General features: G+C 64.1%; 1 protein-coding gene across 2 annotated transcripts; it reads right to left on the bottom strand.

The window, feature by feature from the left end:
• Positions 1-1,573: 1,573 nt before the first annotated feature.
• On the bottom strand, positions 1,574-22,863 carry SCARF2 (scavenger receptor class F member 2). Of its 2 annotated transcripts, none has more exons than XM_076352959.1 (11): positions 22,445-22,863; positions 16,321-16,379; positions 14,207-14,308; positions 13,370-13,889; positions 13,036-13,254; positions 12,502-12,630; positions 9,843-9,946; positions 9,640-9,757; positions 7,998-8,119; positions 3,978-4,130; positions 1,574-3,590 (listed from the first exon to the last, which is right to left on the bottom strand). In XM_076352959.1, exons 1-11 carry the CDS (start codon positions 22,828-22,830, stop codon positions 2,386-2,388), a joined length of 3,117 nt encoding a protein of 1,038 aa, XP_076209074.1. In that variant the 5' UTR covers positions 22,831-22,863; the 3' UTR covers positions 1,574-2,385. The 2 variants fall into 2 exon arrangements, with proteins under 2 accessions (XP_076209074.1, XP_076209075.1); XM_076352960.1 differs by lacking the exon at positions 22,445-22,863 and adding an exon at positions 15,129-15,171 and having other exon boundaries at positions 16,321-16,376.
• Between the last annotated feature and the right edge of the window lie 580 nt (positions 22,864-23,443).

The raw sequence follows: 23,443 nt of genomic DNA, 5'->3' as shown, positions 1-23,443 counted from the left end.
CCCAAGTAAAACCTGAAGGAAAGGGGAGGGAGAGTGAAGGAACTCTGAAAGGTGGCCAGGAGTCTTGTAAGCAACGCCGACAAGTCGCGTGACGTCCCATCCCTTTATTCTTCAGCTTTATGGTATGAGATGGTGCTTCTCCAGCCAGTGTCACAGATACTGCACTGTCTCCAGCTCTGCGATGCTGAGCGGTGCCAGGGAGCGTGCCGGAGCCCCGTCCCCTCCCGAGTGCCATGCTGGGCTGGCTGTAGTCCTGGCTCCAGGTGGTCTCATCCCATTCTGGCGTTCACCGGCTGCCTCCATCACCTCTGAGATTTGCCCCACAAGTTGGCCTTTTGGTCCAGTGGTCTTCTCCTGGGCCATCATCCCTCACCGTGGGCAGAGCTCGGGACGGCTCAACAGCGGGCACCGGTGCTCCTGGCTCCCACGGCAGCAGAGCCCCATTTTCATTTCTCACAGCAGGGAGGGTCCCCCGCAGCCCACGGCTCTGGCTCCTCCAGGGGGAGCCGGGCTGAGCGGTGGGTGCTGCAGCCCCATGGGCTGGCGGAGGCTCCGGTTGAGGCTGAAGGAGCCTGGCAGGGGCAGAGCCACCGCCCCAACGGACCCAGAGCCCCTCTGCCCGCACCAGCTGCATTTATAGCCCTGCAGGCGACGGGCCCTGGGCAAGTGCCGGGAGCGGCAGGACAGGCAGGGCTTTGCTGCCCTCAGTCTCCTGGGTGAGGCTGCAGAGCACCGCTGCCTCCCCCGCCGCAGACCCAGGCAGCGACACGGAGCACAGGCAGCGTGCGGGTAGCGTGCAGGTAGTAGAGGCAGAGGGCTTGCAAAATGCACGCAGAGATTAGGTAGTGCGCAGGCAGCGCGCAGGCCAAGTGGTGGAAGCATGCAGGTAGTGTGCAGGCAGGGTGCAGGCAAATTGCAGGCAGGACTGCTTGGGAATCTAGGGCAGAAGCCGTGTGGGAGAAAGCACATCTCAGCTGGCCCCTGGGCTTCTCCCAGCCTTGCCACGTGGCAGCACCGTGCCCGGGGCTGCGTGGAGAGCCCAAACGCTACCAGGGTTGGTAGCCCCTTGGCAGGGGGGTTAGAAAGCTGGGGTCAGAGCCCTGCACCCCACTGGCAGCCCCCCCCATGTCCCACCACATTTGTGTCCCAGCACCCCGAGCACCCAGCCGGGGGTGGACTCTCTTTGCCCAGCGGCCAGAGCTCTCTTGAGCCCCAGGGTCCAATCCTGGCTATGCTGGAGAGGGTCTGACCACAAGACGGGTCCCTCCCCCGGGGCTCTTGCTGGGCTGGGGGAGGATGTTGGATAGCGAGGGGTGGGGGATGAGGGGCTCCTAAGCTTGCCCCTAGGGCTGGTCTCTGCTGCCAGGCGAGCACATAGCAGCAGCCGCAGCGGGGACCTGCCTCCCCAACCTGCCTACCTGCCTATCACCACCCGCCTGTACCTGCTGCAAGGTCATCCATCCCCCCACCACATCCCACTCAGGACCGGGCTGAGCACCCGAGCCAGACCAGGCGACGCCCAGCACATCGCCTGCCCGCAGGGAGCGTGGAGCACGGAAAGACGGCACCTGGCTACAGAAGAAATACATTTTTATTAGGAAAGCACTCTGCAGAGGTGCCAGGCTCTGTCGTACCAAACTAATCCCTCCAACTCCGCTGGATGGGACACGGGAGCCCGAAGGGTGTCCAGTTCCGGCCATAAATAGTGCTTTCCTCCTGGCCAGAAGCAACCCCAGGGGCGGACGGGAGGGAGGCATCGGTCGAAACCAGCTCGACCCCACACCGGGCACTGTATGGCTGCGGCAGGACCAGCAATGGAGAGCCGTGCCTGGAGCCCAGGGTGCCGGGGCAGGGGTTTGCCGCCGGTGATGGATGCAGGGCACATCCCCGGCGATGCCCTGGGCGCCGAGCAGCAGCACCCTCCCTTTCCCGTGCACCGCGAGCCCGACAGACCAGAGTGCGGTGCGGGAAGCGAGCGGCTCCGTTACTGCAGAATATACCGTGGGTACGTCTAGTACAACAAGCGCTGCTTATGCGATCGATAATACTGCTACAAAAAAGTGGGGGGGATATGCCACACATGGACCCCCCCCGGGTTGGCAGCCGGGCCGGCTCCCTGCAGTCCTGCCCTGCACGGGGAGGGCGAGCTGCCAGACCCGGGCAGAGAGCAGGGAGCAGGGCATGGATGGGAAGGACCAGGTCCTGGGGCAGGGGAGACTAAAGGAAAAAGGGGGATGAGAGAGATGGAGGGCGGGAAAATGGAGGCTCAAGGCTCTTCGAGTGCCCCCTGCCCAGTCCAGGCTTCCACGTCTGCTGGCCACGCCAGCAAACGTCCTTCCTCCCGGCACGCAGCCAGCCGGCGCGGGGCCAGTGCCCGGCTCCCGGTCACTGCACTGCCTGAGCGGGCACGGCGGCTGCTCTGGGCTGCTCCAGGCTGGCTTCTCGGCTCTTCTTCCTGGGAGGCTTTTTAATGGGGGTTTTCTTGGCCGCTTGCTCGTTGGGGAGAGCCTGGTCCTGGCCGCTACCGGCGCTTGGCTTCTCCACCCGCTTGGGCTCCCCGGCCGCTGGCTCGGCCGCCCCGGGGATCAGTTTTTGCAGATGGGGAGAGGTGGGCAGCAAGGGCTTGCTGGTCTTCTGGCTGCCGGCGGCCACCGAGCGCTTGGCTTTCTGTGGAGGGGTGGGCTTCTCCCGCTGGGCGCCCACCCCGTTCGCCCGTGTGCCTCCGTCCCCCTTGTTGAGGCTCTGAGTCTTTTCCTTCAGCTGGGCGGCCAGCTCGGAGGCCAGGTGGGGATGGAGTGGCTCGGAGCGGGGTTTGCTGGTGCCGGGGCTGCGGGGAGCATCCCTGTTGTCCCCGACCCGCCGCTCCGGCTGGAAGGCGCTCATCTTTCGGAAGGCGTTCTGCACTGCCCCGTTGATGCTCTCTGTTGGCTCTGAGCTGCCTTTGCTCCTCTGCTTGGGCTTGGAGGGTGACTGGGGCTCCCCGGCGAGGCTGGCTTTGCCCTCAGGGACACCGGGCTCCTTCGGTTGCTTCTGCACTTTCTCCTTGCCCCGCGTGCCGCCCTTCTCCTCCGTCCTACCCTGCACGCCGGCCGACGTCTCGCTTGGGCTCCTCTTCCTCTTGGCCAAGCCCTGACCTTGCTCGGGGCTGCCAGACTGGACGGCCACTCGCTCCGGGGACCGGCTGGGCGCCGGCAGCGAGTTGGACTGGCTGGAGTTGTACCTGCCGTGGATCCAGGAGACTTTGGGCTTTGTGGCTGGGTCTGGGGGACGGGGCTTGGTCCTCTCCGGGGATGGCGGCTTCCCAGGGCTGCGGGGCTCCATGACAGCATCCTCCTCCTCCTTGGACTGCTTGGAGAGACGGGCAACCCGGGCATAGAGCGCGGCACCGGCCGAGCCCGAGCCGCAGGAGGAGCGCTCACTGTCCGAGGACTTGAGCAGGGGCGTTTCGCTGCTGTCGGCCGGGAAGGCTCTGACGGAGCCCGTCTCCTTCAGGAAGGTGTATTCGCCCGCTTCCTCCCCGCCGGCTGGGGCCACCAGCTTGTCCCCAAGGCTGGCAGGTGTCCCCCTGTCCCTGCTGTCGCCCACACTCTCTGTGGGAGGAGAGCATGGGGGTGTCAGGTGGGGATGTGCCCAGGGAGGGGAAGGACTGAGATGCTCCCGCAGCATAGTGGGACGGCATCCCACCCGGTTCCCCCCCACACCCCGGTGTGTCCCCAGGTCCCCCCTTCCCCTCCTCCCGGTCAGGGACCCCAGCACAAGAAGGCTCTTGAAACAACGCCGGAGCAGCAAATGCTGGAGGAGGGAGCTCTGAATCCGCACGGGAGGCAACATCAGCACCCATATGCCTTCCCGGGGCACGAGGAGCCAGGGCGGCACAGTCCCCACCGCGTAAGGGTGACACCTCTGCACTGAGCAGGAGGTGGCCCCTGGTGATGTCCCCAAAGTCCCCTGGGGAAGCGCCCCATCCCCCTGCTCACCTTCGTGGGGGACGCAGTACACCGGCCCCTCATCTGTGGTGTCAAAGGAGGAGAAGGAGCCGCGGGATGACCAGGATGGGGAAGGCTGCTCCACCACGGAGGGCGGCTCGATGAAGCTGCAGTTCAGGGTGTTCTCCAGGTCGTGGTGGGCCACTGTGAGGGCAAGGAACCGCTGTCAGTGCCTGTCCTGCCAGATCCCCTCGGCCCCCATACCAGCCAGGAGGGTGGGATGCTGCACAGCTCCCCCCTGCCCAACTTGCTGGTGGGTCCTGGGGACAGGCACAGCATCCCAGGCATGGGGACAGCTCTTGCCGCACATCCCCACCAGGTCCCCCAGCCTCCTTCTGCAAAAGGAGGTAGAAGGATGGTAAAAGGCTGCCCGTGGCAGGGGGATGTGCAGCACCATTTTTTCCCAGTTCTGCCACTTTTCAATCCCTTTGCCAGCTTCTCCCATCCTGAAGCCGAGGAGGAGCATCCCCCCTCGCCCTGGCGCTGCCCCCTCCGCCACGGAGGCCACCCACAGAGAAGCCGAGCGGAAGAGAAAAACCACCAGAGAGGAAAAACTTGGTGTTAAAAATATTTTCGGTTTCAACAGTTAAAAACAAACAAAAAAAAAAAGCTGAGCAGTGACAGTTGTCTGGGCCGGGAGGGACTGGTTTTTCTGTTTGATCATTTTTAAGGCTTTTCGCTGGATAAGTTCATGTCCCAACCCACCCCGCGGTGCTTTCCCGCAGCTTTGGCATCGTCCTCGGGGTACCCGCAGGACTGTGGCAGCACCCAGCTGGGTGGAGGGGACCGACGCTCCCGGAGAGCCAGGCAGCATCAGATGCTCTTGTCCCCATCCCCTGCCTGCTGGCTTTTGTCCCCTGGGGTGGTGGCAAGGGCTGCAAAAACCCAGTGCACAGGGCAGGATCCCCCTGCGCAGCAGCTGTACATCGGTATTTCCAGGTATTTGTAACTTCTGCCCGCACATCCCAACCATCTAAGTCACGCTGCAATTTCCTGCTCGGACTGTTTGATTCTTGCACCACATCCCTGTTTTACAATAAAATAACTCTGTTGTTGGGGTGCCCACCGGAACATTTATTCTTTATTAGGGAATCTGGCTTCAGAGATGCAGGGTCATTAAAATGATGGCGGTGATGCATGCTCGCCCCGGCATGGTTTGGCTTCTCGGAGAAAGGGGAAAAAAAAAAAAAAAAAAAAAAGCAGTGATATTTAAAGAGCAAACAGCCTGGAGAGAGGGAAGCGGCAGTTTCAACATGGCTTTCCTTGTAATAAAAACCAAAAAGGGAAAATTAAAAGCAGCCGGCTGGAAGCGGATGAAGGGAGATGCTTCCTGAGAGGGGGTGTGACGAGTGGCTGGGACTCACGGCCACGAGGCGTCTCTGGGACTCGGGTGAGACCCAGGATACAGCCAAAGGATAAAAAGAGGATGTGCAGCGCACCCGGAGCCAGGCTCGGGGGCTCCTGCATGGTCCCCTGGGATTTATCCCCCCCGGCCGATACATCACGGGCTGATGGGGCTGGGAGAAATGCATCCACTTCCCTCAGGTCCCCTCCTGCTGCTCCTCCCCGAAAACTCCCGGGGCCACAGCATTGGGGTGCCGACCCCAGCCCTGCTTGCATGGCGGCCAATTGGTCTCAAGAGCGGGACGAAGCAGCGAGGAGCCGCAGAAGGGCCGTGGAAGGATGGCCCCAGAGCCCTCCTGGTCACCCCCTCCCACTCATCCCAAGCTCCCTGCAGTCGGCATCACCCTGGGGGCTGGTTGAGCTTTGCCACTCGGAGGAGACGCGGTGGGGTGCAGGAGCGGGCACCCCGCGCTGCAGGGCTTGGGTTAGCCCTGGCATCCGCGGGGTGACACACAACCAAGACCCACGTTGGTACCACTGACGTCCCAGGCAAGCAAACCCCGTGAAACCTGCGCACACAGGGATGCCCAAACCCTGGCACCGCGGCCACTGGTGTCAGCCCAGGATGTGGCCATGCGGGCTGCCAGCTCGGGTGCAACACCTGGGAAGATGCTGCGGACCCGAAGCCAGTGCTGAGGCGCGGAGCAGCTTTCGAGGGGGGCACCTGGGGCTCCAGGCACCCAATGAGCTTCGGTGGGGCTTCAAAACCTGTTGCCCCACCTGGGCAGGTTCTACCATGCACAGGCTTGTGCTTGCTGGTGGTGACCATGGTCATGTCCGAGCCCAGAGGGGAAAATCTGCCCGGCGCTAGCAAATGCATGGCCATGGCAGCGGCTGTGCAAGGATATGAGCAGAGCTGGAGCGACCATCTACCAGGCGTCCTCCGCTTCGGCCAGCGCTGGTTTCACTATGACAACCCCACAGGGTCCTGAGCACCTCCAGTGCTGACCTGGCACTTGGGATGGGGCATTTCAGCATCCCCCGGACCCTCCTGCCAGGGCAGGACCAACGTGGGGAACAGGCAGCCTCTGCCACCGTGTACCGGCCACCACGGCTTCCAGGCGGAGCCATGCACTGACATGGCACTGCGGTCACTGGGCATCACAGGGATGCAGCTGCTGCATGCACCCTGGCAGGTCTCCCTTGCACAGGGGGTCCCCAGGCCCGGTGGGGGCTGGAGGCATCACCGGACCATGCACCAGAGGGACCGGGAGCGGCTGAAGACCATGCCAGCTCTGCCGTGCCCTGCAGGATAACATGATGAACACAAGACAACCCCCGACCAAAGCCTTTCCCCCCGGTGAAATAACAACCCCCAACCCCACCAACAGGCTCCAGGAATAGCCCCAGCCCGGCTGGGACCCCAGACCATCCTGAGCATCCCTCTGGCACCAGCGCTGCATCCTCAGCCTTTCCCGGGGCTGCTGCCGCCCTGTTTATGCAGCGCAGCTGGGTGGGTGCCAGCTGCCTCTGGGCCGGCACGGGGAAGGCGCAGGCAGCCCCCTTCAGCTCCCCCTGCCCTCGCCGCGCACAGGCACCCTCTGTCCTCCCCAAGCCCTGCCCGGCCCCTTCCACAAACACGGCCTCTGTTATCCTTGCAGCAGGAATGTTTCTCCGGCCCTGGCGCACCCTGCTCTGGGGCAGGGCTTTGCCGTGCCTCACGCGGTGAGGAGTCGTGCCCCCCACTTTGATGCTGGAGCTTGGGCACGGCATGCCGGGATGGGGGCCACCTCCGCCCCCCCCCCCCCCAGCCCGGGATGGGGGATTTGGCCTCACGCCGAGCTGCTGCATGCCAGGATGCGGCCGCTCGGGGCATCCTGCCAGCACTGCACACCCAGGGAGGTGCTGGGCCTGGGGGGACACGGGGCTGAGCCCCATGCCGGCATAGGGTGGGGAGCGCTGCCTTCGCCCCCTGGTTTATTCAACAGGGTCCTCTCCGAGGCAGCACATCCCCATCCTCACGCTGGGATGAGCGCAGGGAGGTTGCAGAGCGTGCAGGATACAGTGTTCCTCAGCTGCCTGGATGTGGGGGGTCCCCGACAGCCCCAACACCCCTGGATCAGGAGCTCTGCTGGGTATGAGCAGCCCCTCTTTGAGCCTGGTTCGTGCCTGGGCAGCGTGGGGAGCTCACCCAAAATCTCTGCCCTTCCATCCTCAGCTCTGCTGTGCACAGCAGAGGGGTGGGCTCCGGCCCCGGCTCAGATGTTCTGGCAAAGCTGGGGCAGGGTTAGGTCAGGACCAAAAGGGCAAACAAGGCATTTCGCTGCTGCGACAGGGACCATTCCTCTACCTGGGGAACCTAAAAACCTCACAAAACAGCTCGCAAGAGCTCCAGGCACCAGGTACCTGCCCTCACAAAGCAAAACGATGCGCTTTGAGATCCAGAAGCGGCAGACTGAGAAAGGGCTGAGCTCCTGTGAGCCAGGCAGCTCACACCAAGCATTACGACAGTCCCGGGGACCCGCGTGTCCCCATCACCACTCTGCCGTGCTCACCGCCCTGGGTTTGGGGCTAGAAAGGACGCTGTGAGTCACGTGCACTGCCCCGCTAGGAGTAAAGCCCCCAGGGTTTGGCTCTCTGCCTCCTCCACAAACCCCAGCACCTTACCCACGACCTTGGGTAACTTCTGGCGGCGCAGGGGGATGCGAGGGAGCTTCATGCCAATCCGACTGAAACGCCCGCACAAGCGTCTTGGCGGCTTCTTGGCTGCTGCCGGGTCCTGGCTGGAGCTACAAGAGAAGGCGACGGCCCCATCAGAGAGGCACCGGCACCCGCCCCGCGGTGGGGACAGCCTTCACGGGGCGAGACAGCGAGTCAGGAGCTCAGTGATGCTGCAAATGCAAAGGGGTTTCGGGGAAGAGCCTGGGGTGGCTCGGGGCAGGGGGGTGCCCAGGGCACAAGGGGTCAGGGACCTGCCAGGGCTGCTGCCAGTCCCGTGCACCAGCTTGCACATCGCACCGGGATGCAGAGCCAGGGGATGATGGCAGGGCTGGATTCAGCTGTGGCCATCACCAACCTAGCCCCAAAACACCCGCAACGCCAGGCGAAGACCCTGAATCTTTAAAAAAAAAAAAAAATCATCCCAACCCAAAAACAAACACGTGGCTTCTCTTTATTTGCTCTCTGGTTTTGAAGCCTCCCGGGGCCGAGGTTTCAAGCAATTATCTGCAGCCGCAGGAGCGAGCGGCTTTGTGTGTTGATGCAAGGCAACCTGTGACGTGCCCACCGTCGCTGCGGTCCCTTGGGATGCTCTGGCAAGGAACCGCCGCTGGGACAGCACCATGGGTGACCCAGCTGTTTGGGGACATCACGGGGGTCCGGGCACCCCGGGTGAGAGGAATCTGTTTTGAGCCATTTCCCCCTCTCCCTGAGCAATACTTCACCACGTAGGGCTGCGTTTGTGCTTTTATCTGTGGGATAATTACACGCAGCCCCCGGGCTCTCCAAGCCAGATGTGCCGGGCTGGGATTGAGCTGGCAGGGCTGCAAGGGGAGGCTTCCGGAAAATTCCCCTGCAGCAGCCGGCGGCACAAGGGGAAGCTTTCTCCGCAGCCGGAGGAGCTCCCATAGCCCGCTCATCCCTTGCTGAGCAGCACAAGCCTTCGCCCCTGCTATGAGGCTGTCCCCATCCCCGTGGCGGGATGTCACCTGGTGCTGCCGAAATGCTGCCGGCATCCCGACCTTGCTGCAGGAACTCACCCTGCCTGCCCCAAACATCCCCGTCCGGGACAGCTGGCAGTGCCGCAGCCCATCACCCCACCAGGTCTCACCCCACGGCCCAGGGATTTGTTCTGGAGGTCTCGGTCACGTCTTGATGCCCTCACTGTATTTTAGGGTTCCCTTTGCAGATCAGCTCCAGCCTCCCGGAGACTGGAGGGGCCCTGGTGGGTCTCCATGAAGTGATGGCCCACGAGAGGGAAACAAAGTCAGGGAGAGGGGGAAAAGGGTCCCCAGGAAGGGCTCACCCCGAGCCCCTCCATCAGCCCCCCAGCTGGGTGCTGCCCTGAGGATGCAGCGGGACTTGCTCAGACCCCGGGGACTCACAGGGTGCATGGTGCCGGGCGGGCAGCGCTGCTCTGCCTCAGTCTCCCCATAGAGCCGCTGTCCCAGTGCAGTCCCTGCATCCCCCCACCAGTCCCAGCCCCGCACCAGGCACCGACGTTCCCAGCTGTCGGCAGAGCCGCAGCTCCCCCCCCTGCTCAGCCTTCGTGGCAGAGCCCGGCGAGAGCCCTCCCAGCCCCAGCACTCACCCGCGGGCTTCGTCCTTCTTGCGGCAGACGCAGCAGCAGCAGAGCAGGGAGAGCAGGAGGATGAGCAGCAGCGCCAGGAGGGCTCCTGCCCCGATGACCCCCATCCGCTGGTTGGCCTCTGCAAGACAAAACCGGCTGGCTCAGCCCCGGTGTCGGCCCCGCGGCAGAGCCCGGTGCCCCGACCCGTGCCCGCTGGCACTCACCCATGTGGCAGGCGCCAGTCAGCGGGTCGCAGGCGCCGTCGTGGCAGCTGCAGGCTTCGGCACAGTTGGCTCCGTAGCGGCCGGGTGGGCAAGTCAGGTTACAGCTGGAGGGAAGGGGCCGGGTGAGAGCCCTTGCCACCCTGGCTGCTACCTCCTCCCCAACCCTACGTGCTCTGGGGAAAAGCAGGGGCCACTTCTCCAGGCTGCTCCAACACAGCCCCCCCGCGCCCTGGAGACCTCTGAACCCTCAGGGAGCAGGAGCCCATCGCCTGCCTGGCGGCGTCACCCATCGCTCAGGGGGTTTGGCCTGGCTGGAGCTCAGACACTCTCGCTGCTCCCAGCGCGGGGCTTCGCAATTAGGTGCAGCAATTACGAAAGGTCGTTAATCCAGCAGTTGCATCTAAAGACAACCCGGCATCACACACAGGGTTTCCAGCTCAGCTCGGCGGTGATGTGGCTGCAGCACCCCCGGACTCCCCCATGCCAAGCCGGGCAGAGCCATGGTGGCCACGAGCTGGGAAGGTGCCCAGACTGATTTTATTTTTAATTTTTTGGCCTCCAAGAAGAAAAAACAACCGATCAGCCCCAAGGCATCCGCTCTGTCAGGGCAGACCCTCCCGGTTCAGCTAAGCCCAGCGTCAAATCTCCATCGCCGGTAAAATGACCTCCCTGACAGTGTCACCAAGGCGATGGGGACATGCACAAACGGGCACCGACCCGCGAGCATCACGGGCTTGAGCACAGAAAACATGCAACGGGCACACGCCAAAGCATCCGGGGCTCTTGGTGTCAGCGGGACCGACCCGACCTGCCACCCCGGCGGTGGGACAGGCACCGTGGTGCAGGACCCAGATGGATTCGGGGTATGCCGGCGGCACTGCTGGGCACCAAACCCTCCACCAGCTGCTCACCGGCGGCAGCATCCTGGCTGGAGCTGCTGCAGCCATAAGGAGCCAGCGGGCCCCAGCCAAAACCCGCTCCCCTGGGGACGCAGCTGCCCCCCAGCCCTCGGCGCCGTGCCCGGAGGCGGCTCAGCCCATTTCACGCTCTGCCAACTTGCAAAGCGCCGCCCCGGCTGAGCCTCGTGCCCGCCAGGCGCCGCGTGCCCGCCGGGACGGGCGCTGAGCCCCTGCGGCCGCTCCGAGCAGCTGTGCCTGGGCAGTAAATGCTGCAGGACGGGAGCTGGGATATTCCCCTGGCAACCCAAAACCCCTCACCCCACCACGTGGACCCACATTTCTGCCCCAGGCTGAGATTTTGGGAGAGCAGAAGGGGGCGATTTTTTTCTCAAGAGCGTCCAGACACCTCTGGAAACACTGTGGAGGAGATAAAATGTTTGGGAATGCTGCAGAGGAGATAAAATGTAGAGTGCACAAAGCGGTTTAGCAGCCTTTCCTTTAGCATCCTCCCGACGCAGAGCTGAGAGGACACCCCTGCAGGGTGAGGACATCCTTTCTGCCTTCCTTCCAGAAACCATCCCCTTTTTAGCAAAATTATACACTGCTGACAAAAACACTAGTTTGCACATAGTCACAGGGATCTGCCCGAGCACCAAGAAAGTCCCCAAGCCCGCCCAGCGTGCACCCATGTGGCACAGCTCAGCCCGTGGTTACAGCTTCGGGATTCTGCTGGGGCCAGGGCTGCATCCCGAGCATCCCCGGTCCCCGCATTCCCGGTGCTGCGCCAGGGCGTCGGAACAATTTAATTAATGCGCTGCCCTCCGGCGCTGTGCCAAAATCACTGCCACACACCCCTGGTGAGCACCAGGACCCTCTTACCTCCAGCTTTGCTACCGAAGGTGGCAACGATACCCAGGACGGGCACCCTGAGCTGGCACCGGTGCCCAGCCGGGCTGCCTCCCTGCTCGCCTCCGCGGCTCTGCCAGCAGCACAACCAGTTGGCAAAGCCCCCAAAAAACCCACCCGAAATCCAAACGCTCCCTGTTTCTAAGCCGCAAGAAAAATGCCAGCACGAGCGGGATGTTGGTCCCAAATCCTTGCTGCCACTGCCAGCCTCGCGGTTAATTCCCGGGAAAATCCGAGCAACACCTGGCAGGACCTGGGGGAGCTGGTTTGCATGGCCCCGGCTAGGTGGGAAACACTTTCCTCGCCTTTTCAAACAGCACTGCAGTCCCACGCTGGAAAAAACCACCAGGGGATGTGAGCAGGACTCCGACGTCCCTTGTGCCCCTTCCTTGGGCAGGGGAAAAGGGAAGGACTGCGGGGCTCTTCCCGGCGGTGAAGAAGACCCTGGCCAGAGCTGCAGCTCGCAGCAGGAGCGCCCTGCAGATGCCATGCCCGTGAGGCTATTTGCTATTCTGGGATGTGGTTTTCTCTCTCTTTTTGGCTAGAAATTCCACCCTGGACTTAAAAAAAACCAAACCAAAACAAAAACTAAACCACCGTTTTGTCGACGGCATTTGTTTTTGCCAAATAGCTGTTTCCTAAAGCAAAATCCCTCTCTCGCAGCGTTACCTTGCTGCTAACGGCTCCGCGAGCACGGCCTTTCCCCTCCGCTCCAAAAATCATCCAAATTACTGCCCGCGAGCACTTCCACTGCACGAAACCTCTCGGCTGGGAACCACATAGGACCCAAGGGGGCAGGAGGTGCCCGAGCATCACCCCTGCTCAGGGTGCACCCCGAAGCGTGGCTCACTTACTAGGTGCCGTGGGAGCCAGGGCGGCAGAGGCACCGGCCGGTCTCAAAGTGGCACTGGCCGTTGACGCAGTCGCTGCAGACGAAGGCGCAGTTCTCCCCGTACGTCCCGTTCCGACACTTGGTTTCGCACCTGGGGAGGGATAAGGGCAGGCAGCTGTAGCACCCACAGCTCCCGGGGACCTCCGGCATCCCCCTGGCCCTCCTGCCTGCAGACGGGGAGATGGGGCTGTGCGTTGTCAGCCCCGTTTGGGTGCTGCAAAGCCGCGGACCCAATCCTGGGCACAAGAGCCTGCAGGAAAGCATCCCAGCTTCACAGCTGAGCCCTACTGCAAGCACCCAACGTTACCTGGGGGCATGGGGCAGGGGTCTCGCAGGCTCCCTCTGGTCCCACGGCCATGCCAGTAGGCTCAGCCCACCCCTGCCCTTCCTTCCTGGCTGCAGAAACCCACAGCCACCCCTGGTCCCCCAGCAGGGAGCAGCAGGGAAGCTGGGCATCACCCCGCTGGGGCCCAACCCTGCATCCACCTGCACTCACCGGTCTCCGATCCAGCCTGGGTTGCAATGGGAGCACTTGCCGTTGATGTGGTTGCAGGTGTGGCCGTCCTTGCAGGGGGGACAGAGCTTCTCGCAGCCCTCTCCGTAGAAGCCAGGCGAGCAGGGCTGGTCGCACTTGGTGCCGTTCCAGCCCGCCTCGCAGGTCAGGCAGCGCCCGTCCGCCACGGTGCACGGCTGCAGGCTCTTGCACTGCCCGCACCTGCAATGGCCAAAGGGGAGCCCGTCACCCAGTGCAGCATCCCCGAAACCTCCTGCCGCCACCTCCCACCAAGCCCACGGTGCCGGATCAGGCCCAACAGGGTCCGGCCACTCACCGCCTCCTGCAGCCTTGGCCATAGAAGCCAGCCGGGCACGGCTCGCGGCAATACTTCCCCCGGTAGCCCGGCTCGCACGTGCAGGTCCCATCCACCTGGTTGCACTTGCCCTTGTAGCACTGGCAGTAACGGTCACAGCGGGGCCCGAACGTCCGCTCCCGGCACTGGCAGCGCCCCGTGAACTGCTCGCAGGGCGAGTTGTTGCAGGAGCACTGGTTGTTGCAACCGCGGCCCCACCAGCCCAGCTGGCACAGGCAGTTGCCCGTCTGCTGGTCACACTGGGAGTTGTGGCTGCAGTAGCAGGAGCTGGAGCATTGGGGTCCCCACCAGTTGGGCTCGCAGGTGCATTTGCCCGTCTTCTGGTCGCACTTGCCGTGCTTGCAGAGGCAGACGTTCTCGCATTTGGGACCCCAGCGGTTGGGGTTGCAGGTGCACTGGCCCGTCACGTCCTCACATTGCCCGTTGGGGTGGCAGCTGCACATCTCCTTGCAGTCGGGACCCCAGAACTGCCGAGGACACTCTGCGGGCAGAGCCATCAGCCCTGGCACTGCCCGTGGGACAACCCCACCACCAGGCACCGGTGGAGACCCCCAGCCCTGACAGGACTTCTTGACCGCAGTCCCCCCCTTCCTCCCAGTGCACTGGATCTCAGAGGAGACCCCTCCAAAGGGACGATGCCCTGGGGACAAAGCCGGGGGACAGGCAAGGGCAGAGCAAGAGCATCTGCAGCCCCACCTTTGATGCTCTGCTCTGGAAAGTTACCCCGGGATGAGCCAGCACCCCAGGGCCACCCCAGCGAACCTCGCCAAGGACACACGGGCACCTGCTGGTACTCACTGGTGTCGCAGTTGGCGCCGAAGTAGCCGTGGCGGCAGCGGCACTCGCCGGGCCTGACGCACACCTCGTTCTCCTTGCAGGTGAAGTTCCCCTCGCATACAGCTGGATGGACAGACAGACGGCAGGCATGAGCGTGAGTGCCACCGGGCTCGTCCCCGCTGTCCCTGCTCCCCCAACCCCCCCTCAGGACCGCAGAGCAGGGGAAGGGGTGCGTGGTGGCACTCCGGGTGCTGCTGAGCTGTGGCACCACAACCGACCTGGCAAGCAGCCGGGTAGGCCAAATGGGACCCTCACCAGAAAAATGCCAGCAGCCTCCTGCCGCCCAGCTCAACAGCGTCCCTGCCACCAGCCTTCTGCCACCCTGTTCAGCTCCATCCCTGCCACCAGCCTCCTGCCTCCCAGCTCAGCCCTGTCCCTGTCATCAGCCTCCTGCCACCCAGCTCAGCAGCATCCCTGCCACCAGCCTCCTGCCTCCCCTCTCAGCTCCATCCCTGCCACCAGCCTCCTGCCACCCAGCTCAGCCCTGTCCCTGCCACCGGCTGCACCCAGCGGCAGCATCCCTCGCTCAGCTCCGTATCTCCGGCAGAGGCAACTCCGGGCGGGGGCTGCCTGCAGGCGCTGGGGAAGAAGAGGGACATGGGGTGCGGGCAGCCACGAGCATGGTCCCCCTCTCCCCCTCCCTGCACTCCTTACAGACTGCAGCGGTGTCAATGCCACCCCCACCACTGCCTCTCCTGTGCGGGCCACCAGCCCCCAAAGGCCACCAGCCCCTCTCCTGCCGAGGGGACCTTGCGCTGGGGCCAACACCCAGAGCGGGGCAGGCGCAGGACGTGGGACAGGCAGCACTGCGGTGCGGGCAGGCGCAGGCAGATCCTTAGCTACTGGGAGAGGGAGAGCAGACCACCCATCCCATCCACCTTACCTGGCAGTTCTTAGACCTACGGTGATGGATACTATAGAAACCCCTAAAATAGACAGATTACACAGGTTAGGAGCAGTGAGTCTAATGGTTAGAGCAGGCTGGGGGGGAAGGAGACGGGGACAGCTCGCTGGTGGGACCGTCCTCCCCCCGCTGTCCTGGCAGACCCTGTCCTTCGCCCTGCCTGCCGGCATGCCAAAGGGACTGCGTCCTGTTCCCGGTGCGCGGGCACCCAACGCATGCAGCGAGCGGTTACAAGGGCTCATGCACGGTGGGTTAGTTGGTTACGTGGTCTTCGCCGCCGGCTGCAAACTGCTGATGCCCCAGGCCAGTGTGCAGAGCTCCTCCAGCTCTCCTGGGGCACGGCGAGCCCCGTGGCCAGCCGAGACTGCGGGGAGTAGCACAGGAACCCCAAACCAGCTGCCTGCATCGTGGCGGCAGTGCAGGGGATGAGAGCTCCTGGGGCTTCATGCTGAGCATCCATGCCGGGCTTGCTGCGGCTCCTGGTAAGAGCTGTAATGCCCAGCGTGGCCCCAGCTGGGGCTGCCCTGCCTGCAGGTTCAGTGGCCCCTGCCTGACAGCCTGCCTGCCCCGGCAGCCTCCCCCCAATGGGGCCACGATGGACACGTGCCTGGTCCTGGCGGCTTCTCCACCAGCGGCTCTGACTTGGCTCCCCACGCTGCTGCAGCACCCGTGGGAACTCTCTGGGTCCCACCCCTGCAGCTGCACCTTCCCTGTCCCCACGCTTCACCCTGGGGGACACCTCGCTGTCCCTTGGGTCCCAGAGCAGCACCCCCAAATCCTTAGACCCAAAGCTGGCTGGCATGGAGAGAAAGCCCCCAGCCTGGGAGCAGGGGTGATGCTCCCCGCAGAGGGGCCTGCTGGGGGCTGGGACACCCCAGGGCATCACTGTGGGGGCAGGGGGTACCCCAGGGCTGGGCTCTGTGACCAGCACCCCAGCACTGGGTCTGAGCACCCATTCCATCCACACGCTGCTGGCTTCGAGCACTGCAGGGAGGCAGGACAGCCTCCAGCATCCCCGGGGAGCCTGGCTGCAGGCAGAGGTCCCCGGGACAGGGGGTCCCCGCCGTGGGGCACATCAGGGTGGCCCCTGACAGCGGTGGTGAGGCCAGGAGGGCTCAGCAAAGGATGGGCAGATGAGCAGTGTCCAATGAAGCAAAACACTGGTGCCTACCTGTTAAACACTCGCTTCCTTGTTGCCTCCATCCCGGGCAGCACACAAGCACTGAGGAGCTGCAGGGGAAAAAAACCACCACAAATGGTTACGACCCTCAGAAAGGCCTGGTCCTTCCCAAAACCCCGCCGGGAGCACTGACGCCGTGGTGGTGAGAAGTCCTGCTCCCAGTTAGTTGAACTCTGGCCGGGAACTGCTGCACCCTCATGGGGCAAGGAGAGCTGTCGGCTCTTCCTCCACCGTGCAGGGAGCACAGATCTGCTGGGGGGCTTCCACGGGCACCGGCTTGAAATGCCCCACCAGCCAGCCGAGGCGACGCCAGGAGTGAGGACAGGACCAGTTCCTCCCATTAATCAGGAGCAATGAAACAATGAAAGTTGCATTTGCAACTGTTATTGTCAAAAAAAATCCCAAAGACCCCCAAAAGCTAGGAAAAAAGGGAAGGCTCTAAATGTCCCAGGGGAAAACCAACCGCTCTGCCCCCGAGGGTCCGGCAAAGCAGCCTGCTCCCGGGACGGGATGGCTCGGTGCCTGCAGCCAGATGCCCAGCTTGCCTGCCCTTGGCGCTGGACCTCCCCGCTCAGGAGGGTGCTGCGGTGAGCAGGGGCTGGTGGTGCCCACACCACCGTGAACGTCCCCAGACTGCTCTTCTCTGCCTGCCTGCACCCTGCTGCCCTCTTCTGCCTGCCTGCACGCTGCTGCCTGCCTGCACCCCACTGCTCTCCACTGCCTGCCTGCACCCCGCTGCCTGCCTGCACCCCGCTGCTCTCCGCTGCCTGCCTGCACCCCGCTGCTCTCCACTGCCTGCACCCCGCTGCTCTCCACTGCCTGCCTGCACGCTGCTGCCTGCCTGCACCCCGCTGCTCTCCACTGCCTGCCTGCACCCCGCTGCCTGCCTGCACCCTGCTGCTCTCCACTGCCTGCACCCCGCTGCCTGCCTACACCCTGCTGCTCTCCACTGCCTGCCTGCACCCCGCTGCCTGCCTGCACCCCGCTGCTCTCCACTGCCTGCCTGCACCCTGCTGCCTGCCTGCACCCCGCTGCTCTCCACTGCCTGCCTGCACCCTGCTGCCTGCCTGCACCCCGCTGCTCTCCACTGCCTGCCTGCACCCCGCTGCCTGCCTGCACTCCCCTGCCCTCCTCTGTCTGTATACACCCTCCTGCCTCCACGCTCCCTGCTGCCCTCCTCTGCCTGCATGCACCCCCTGCCTGCATGCCACCCCCACGTACGAGCCGGGCGATGGCAACTGCAGGACGGGTCCCTGAGCCCTTGGGTGTCCTGGAGTGCCACCGGCTCCAGGAATCACCGTGCACAGGATCATCAGCCAAAGTGGTTTTGGCACAAGCTTGACCCCGGCCAACACTGGGACAGGGTCTCAGACCCCCGTGGAGGGGGGGAGCCAGGGACACCCTGCGGGGATGGGACAGGTGGGGACTAAGCAGGGACACCTCACCCACACTCGTTCAATGACCCCCCCCAGGCGAATGGCCGGGGGCTCACGATGCTCCAACCCAGGTGTGGGGAACACGCTCCCCGTGCCATGACACCGCAGGGATCCCCTGGGTGGGGGAACACTGCTCATCCCTGGGGCGACCCGCTCATCCCTGGGGTGACCCACACCGCCCGGTCCCCGCTGCTGACCGGAGCAATGCTGGAGGGTTATAAATGGTCTGAGCGGACGCTGCAGTCGAGGAAAACTTCACCCGGGCTGGTCCGGCAGCGCAGCCTGGAATGCATTTTGCTTTTTCTTTTTTTTTTTTTTCCCCTTTTCCTCTTTATATGTAACAAATGCAGAAGAGGAGGAGGAGACAGCGAGGAAGTATTCGCTCGAAACCCAGCAGAGTCACAGGACCATGTCTGGCTGCCAGACCGCCTTGTCCTAGGGCCGGGGAGGGAGCTGCCAGCAGCCCCCCAGCCGAACGCGGGTACCGGGGAGGCTGGACGCAGCTCCCACCACCAGCCCCTCAGCGGGCAGCACCCACACGGCCAGCCGGGAGCATCGCGTCCCCCTTTTCGCAGCGGACGGTGAAAAATTGGAAAGGAGGCAGAAAAGAACCACAAAAATGATTCAAGGCCTGGAAAAAATGCCTTGCAGCAGGAGCCCAAAATAGCTCCATCTATTCAGCCCGTCGAAGCAGTCGCGAGACACTGCGATGGCAGCCAGTGCGTACCCCCCGTGCGGGGACCCCGGGGCTCGAGTGGGGGGCTCTGCTCTGGCTGAGCATGCAAGGAGATGCACGGTGTTAACAGCAAAGGGGGCTCAACCACCAAACCACCTTCCCGAGGACCGGGTGGGCTGGAGACGAGGTTCTTCTCTGCAAGAGGCTTCAGGCTGCCCTCCCCGAAAAGCCTCGCCAGCTGTGCTGGGATGCTCGGGCGCAGGCGGGGAAGGGTCCGCGGTGCCCTGACCCTCTCACGGCGCGGCCAAAGCACCTGCTGTCTCACCTGGGGTTGCTTTCACTGTTCCACCCTTTAGAAATTCAGTGTTTGGTAGTTTTTAGATGAAACCATCGCAGGTTTGCAAGGGGAAACCCCTCCGCTTGGGAAACCTCCTCCCTCGAACAGCTCAGCCTGGCCACCAAAACGGACATCACAGATGATGCACCAAAAAGCATCGCCCATGATGAAAGCCCTGAGCCGATGGCGGGGAGCCGGGAGCTGCTGAAACACGGCAGCAGGAGGGAAAAACCCTTCCCCTGCCGCGAGCCAGAAGAGGCGAGCGGGACTGCGACCACCACCAGCCGGGACCCCAGCCCACACACCGCCTCTCCAGACGCAGGACTCGTGCTTATCTTTTAACAGATAGCTTAATCTCTCCTTCACCATGCCTGCCGATGGCATCCTGCACCCCTCCACTCAGCCCCCGCCTCGTTTATCAGCAGCTTTGACAGCAAATAAACTTGCTCCCGTTGCAAGGAGATGCAGCTGGGATGCGGCACTGGGTAACTGGTGCTCCCAGTGCGGCACATGGACTGGTCCCCGAGCACAGACAGCCCCAGGCAGGGTCAGTGCTGGCTGCAGAGGTGACCGGCACCCATCGGGGCACAGGTCTAAAACACGTCTCGTGGTCTCAGCTCCTCCAAAGAGGGTTTGCTCCATGTGTCCCGTGACCACAGGAACTAGGATAACTGGGAGATCTGTTTAAAAGCTTGCTCCCGACCCACACGGACATGCCACCGCAGACATGCACAGTGCAAATACATTTTCTATTTCTTTTTCTTTCCTTCGAAGCACTACAAACGCTAGGAAAAAGAAAAAAGAAAAGCTGCCTCTGAGATGTGGCCGGGGCTTGGGAGCTTTGCTGATATGGACGAAAAGGAGCAGGGATGTGGGCAGAGCCGGAGCCGTGACCTGAAGGGACGAGCACTCGATGCCAGCATTGCCCCTGGCACATGGCCATATCCCGCTCATGCTGAGCATCAGCAGGACACGGGACCTCCGCAAATGCTCTGGGGGTTTTTACGGAGACAGAATATTTTTCTTGCTGATTAATATCCTGCATTGCTCCCTGAAGCATGTCCCCTTTACCTACAGCTGTGGGAGGGCTCCTGAGGTGGGAGGGATGGCTCCTCATCCAGACCAATGCAGCCCCCTAAAACAGTGAGGAGCAGGCTCATACCCCCAAAAGAAGGAGAGACACCCTGGGGCTCGGGTGGGATCTGCTGCCCGTGGTCCCATGCGAGACCTCCCCGCTCTCAGCCCGTCCGACAGAGCTGCAGAGGAGGCCTGCGGGCGCGCAGCGTGTCCCCGAAGCCCAGAGCATTGCCGTCACCTTCCCCAGCCACGCGGCCATCCCCAGTGCTCCCCACCCCGCTGCTCCTCCCGAGCATCACCCCAGCGCTGAGCTCCTTCTTTCTCTGTGTCACCCATCACTCGGTGCCACCCAGCTCCCTCCGTGTGGCACACAGGGCTCTTGGGACCACCGGGTCCCAGCCAGCAGCATCCACTCCCCAGCCGATGCCAGCCGCAGCTCCCCGACCCGAACCCAGCCTCGGGGTGCAGGCAAAGACAGAGATCCCCTGGTGCAGGCAGGAGTAGGATCGCGTACGTAAACAGAAACCCTTCAGGCAGAGAAAGAAAAGAAAAACAAGTTAAAAAACAAAGATTACCAAAAGAGAGCATTAGTGAGAGCAGGACAGGGACAAAGCAATGCCCACGCGCGCAGGGCTCTCATCAGCCTGCATCCCAAACGGCAGCTTCAGAGAGGGTCATGCCAACTTGTAACTGACTATAAAAGCTTCACATTTAGGAGCAAGTTGCGCTTAGTGCACAAAACTAACACCAAATAGCCCCCAAATATGCCCTTTTCTCCTATCTGCTAGCCGGGTCTCAAGAGGTCGCAGGAGAGGCTGAAGCAGAATCCTCCTCTCGAGCCCTCCGAAACCCATGGCCGGCATCCCCGAGGGATGCCTGGATGTGCTTGACAGAGCCCGGTACTTGCACAACCACCCGTCCAAGAGTCCAACCAGCAGCTTTACCGAGCTCAGGGGACACACGCTGGGACCTGCTCCCCAGGCCACGTCCAGCCCGGCTGCCCCCAGCCCCCAGCACAGGGCAGGACCTGCAGCACCTGCCCATCCCTTACACCCTGTCCTGCTCACCAGTGGGTGCCTCCTGTGCGCCCCACGGCACGCACGGGTGGCACAGGGAGTGAGTCTGAGCCTTGAGGCACTGGGTGCAGCATCTCCCCCCACCTCAAATCAGTGGGGATGGGAGGGGTCTCTGTGCAAGGGGGAGCACCCAGGCACCCGTCCTCAGCACTCGGGGCAGGATGCTGGGAACAGGGAGGCACACTGCTCACGTCCCTTCTGCCACCCCCAGGACGTGGGGGCAGTTTTGCTGGGAACCAGCTCGGCAGACCACGGGCAGCCGAGGAGGGACCACTCCCCACATCCTCCCCTGCCGAGGAACGGCATGGGGCTGGGAGCTGCGGCCGCTCTGGCTCATGAAATGCCTCCTTAGGAAACTCAGCCTGTAATTTGAGGAGGGGGCACCAGCGCCCTGCGGCCCTGCTGAATGGAGCCATTATGCGGGCCCCTCTCGCTCGCAGCACATGTTTTCCTTGTGGACTCGCCTGACCTCACGGGCAACATGTAAAGGTGCATTTATGGCCTGGGCCCCCCATAAAGGGCAGGGGATCCTGCTCTCCTGACCGGGAGGGAGCGGCTGTGGGCGCTTCCCCCCCTTTGCTGGGGCCAGCCTGGCCAGCACCAAGCCCGAGCGCTGCGGAGAAGCTTGGCCCGAGGTGATGCGCTGCAAAGCGACCCACGGTACACGGAGAGCAGTGGGAGTGGGGACAAGGCAGTGCCAGATCCCAGGGCCCTGCCCCCAGCCAGGCAGGCAGGATGTGACCCCCGGGGAGAGCCAGGCAGTGCCAGCACCCACTTTCTGAAGCCAAACCCAAGGGTCCTGGAGCTGCCAACTCCGTCATCCCAAGCAGCCCGGGGCAGCTCCACCAGGATACCCGGAGCATCCTGCATCCTGCCAGCCCAGGCTTGGCTGTGGGACTGGCCCCGGGGGGTGCAGGACCGGCCTCCCACAGTGCAACCCGATCCCCAGAGGCACGCAGGACCAGCTCCCCACGGCAGAACCAGCCCCGGGGACGCAGGATCAGCCCCCCACAGCACGACCCGATCCCCGGAGGCACCCAAGACCAGCTCCCCACAGCAGAACCGGCCCTGGGGGGAGCATGACCGATCCCGGAGGCATCCAGGACCGGCTCCCCGCAACACGCCCGGCCCCCGCGGTGTGCAGGACCGGCCCCGGGGCACTCAGGACCGGCTCCCCGCAGCAGGACTGACCCAAAGGGGGGGCAGGACCGGTCCCGGTGTGCCCAGGACCGGCTCCCCGCAGCACGCCCGGGGAGCAGAACCGGCCTCCCCGCTCCCGGCCTCGCTCCTCGCCCCTTCCCCGGCGCCCGGCTCCCCCCGCCTCAGCCCCGCACAAGACGGACTTTGTCTTGGAAGGCGCCCAGCGCCGCGGCTGGCCCGGGAGAGAGGAGTGGCGAGCCCCCCCCCCCCCCCCCCCCCAGCCCCGCCGCACCCCACCGCGCCCTGGCCCCCGAACCGTGGGGTCGGGGGTCCCGTCCCGCCCCTCCACACCTGCCCGCCCCGCCGCTCCTACCCGCCGGCCCTGCAGACGTTCCTGCCGCGGGGGCTCAGCTCCTGCGCGGCTCCGCGGCTCAGCAGCAGCAGCAGCAGCAGCAGCAGCGACGGCAGCAGCAGCACCGCGGCTCCGGCTCGGGCGCGGCGGGGCGGTCGCAACCCACGGGCCGCCATGACCGTCGGAGCGGCGGGGCCCGGCTTGACCCGGCCCATCCCATACGGGGCCGGGCGCTCTCCCCCCCCCACCCCCCAACCTCCCCGGCCCCGCCGTGCCCGGTACCCGCCCTGCCCCGGCTGCTGCTCGGCGGAGCGGAAGCCGCAGTGCGAGCGCTCCGCCGCCGCCTCCCCCGCGCCCCTCTCGGCAGCGGCGGGAGGGGCCCCGCCGCCAGCCAGGAAATTCCGCATTGGTTCCCCTGACGGCGGGCCAGGCTCCGGGGGCCGCCGGCCGCCGCCTCCCCAGCCGCGGGGCAGCGCCGCCCCGACGGCCCCGACGGCCCCTGCCGCCGAGGCAGCCCCGCGGAACCGGCGGAGGGTTTCCCAAGGCGGGGGGGGGGGAGAAGGGGGGGGGGGGGAAGGCTGCGGAGTCCTGGCTTCCAGTTCAGCCCGGGGGTCCAGTAGCTCCCAGGTGCCCGGGAGTCCTGGGCGTCCGATGGCTCCGGGGTTTGGATGGCCCCGGAGTCCTGCAGCCCCGGGGTCTGGCTGTCCCGGGGATTCAGCAGCTCCAGGGGCCCGGCAGCTCTGGGTGTACAAGAGCCCTGGGGTCTGGCTGTCCCAGGGGTCTGGCAGCCTCAGGTGCCCAACAGCCCTGGGTGCCAATGGTCCCGGGGTCTGTCTGTCCTGGCGGTCTGGCAGTCCTGGGTGCCTGCCAGCCTTGGGGTCCGGCTGTCCAAGGGATCTGGCTCTTGTCTGAGCTCCAGGAACATCCAATAGCTGTATGGTGAAAGCATGGATGGAGGACATCCCAACCCTCTCCTGTGTGGCAGCACACAGGCAGCTAAATAGCTGCATCAGTCTCCTG

The sequence above is a fragment of the Aptenodytes patagonicus genome, chromosome 15, assembly GCF_965638725.1.
Source record: "Aptenodytes patagonicus chromosome 15, bAptPat1.pri.cur, whole genome shotgun sequence".
Classification (NCBI taxonomy): Eukaryota; Metazoa; Chordata; class Aves; order Sphenisciformes; family Spheniscidae; genus Aptenodytes; species Aptenodytes patagonicus.
The sequence above is the reverse complement of the archived record's forward strand: the minus strand, read 5'-3'. Positions and strand labels throughout refer to the sequence as shown.

Coding starts and splice junctions, on each gene's coding strand:
- SCARF2 (XM_076352959.1), bottom strand. CDS start 22,830: ATGCGGAATTTCCTGGCTGGCGGCGGGGCCCCTCCCGCCGCTGCCGAG. Junction 13,890..14,206: donor CGGCGCCAACTGCGACACCA/GTGAGTACCAGC, acceptor CTCTGCCCGCAG/AGTGTCCTCGGCAGTTCTGG. Junction 12,631..13,035: donor CCAGGCTGGATCGGAGACCG/GTGAGTGCAGGT, acceptor ATCCCTCCCCAG/GTGCGAAACCAAGTGTCGGA.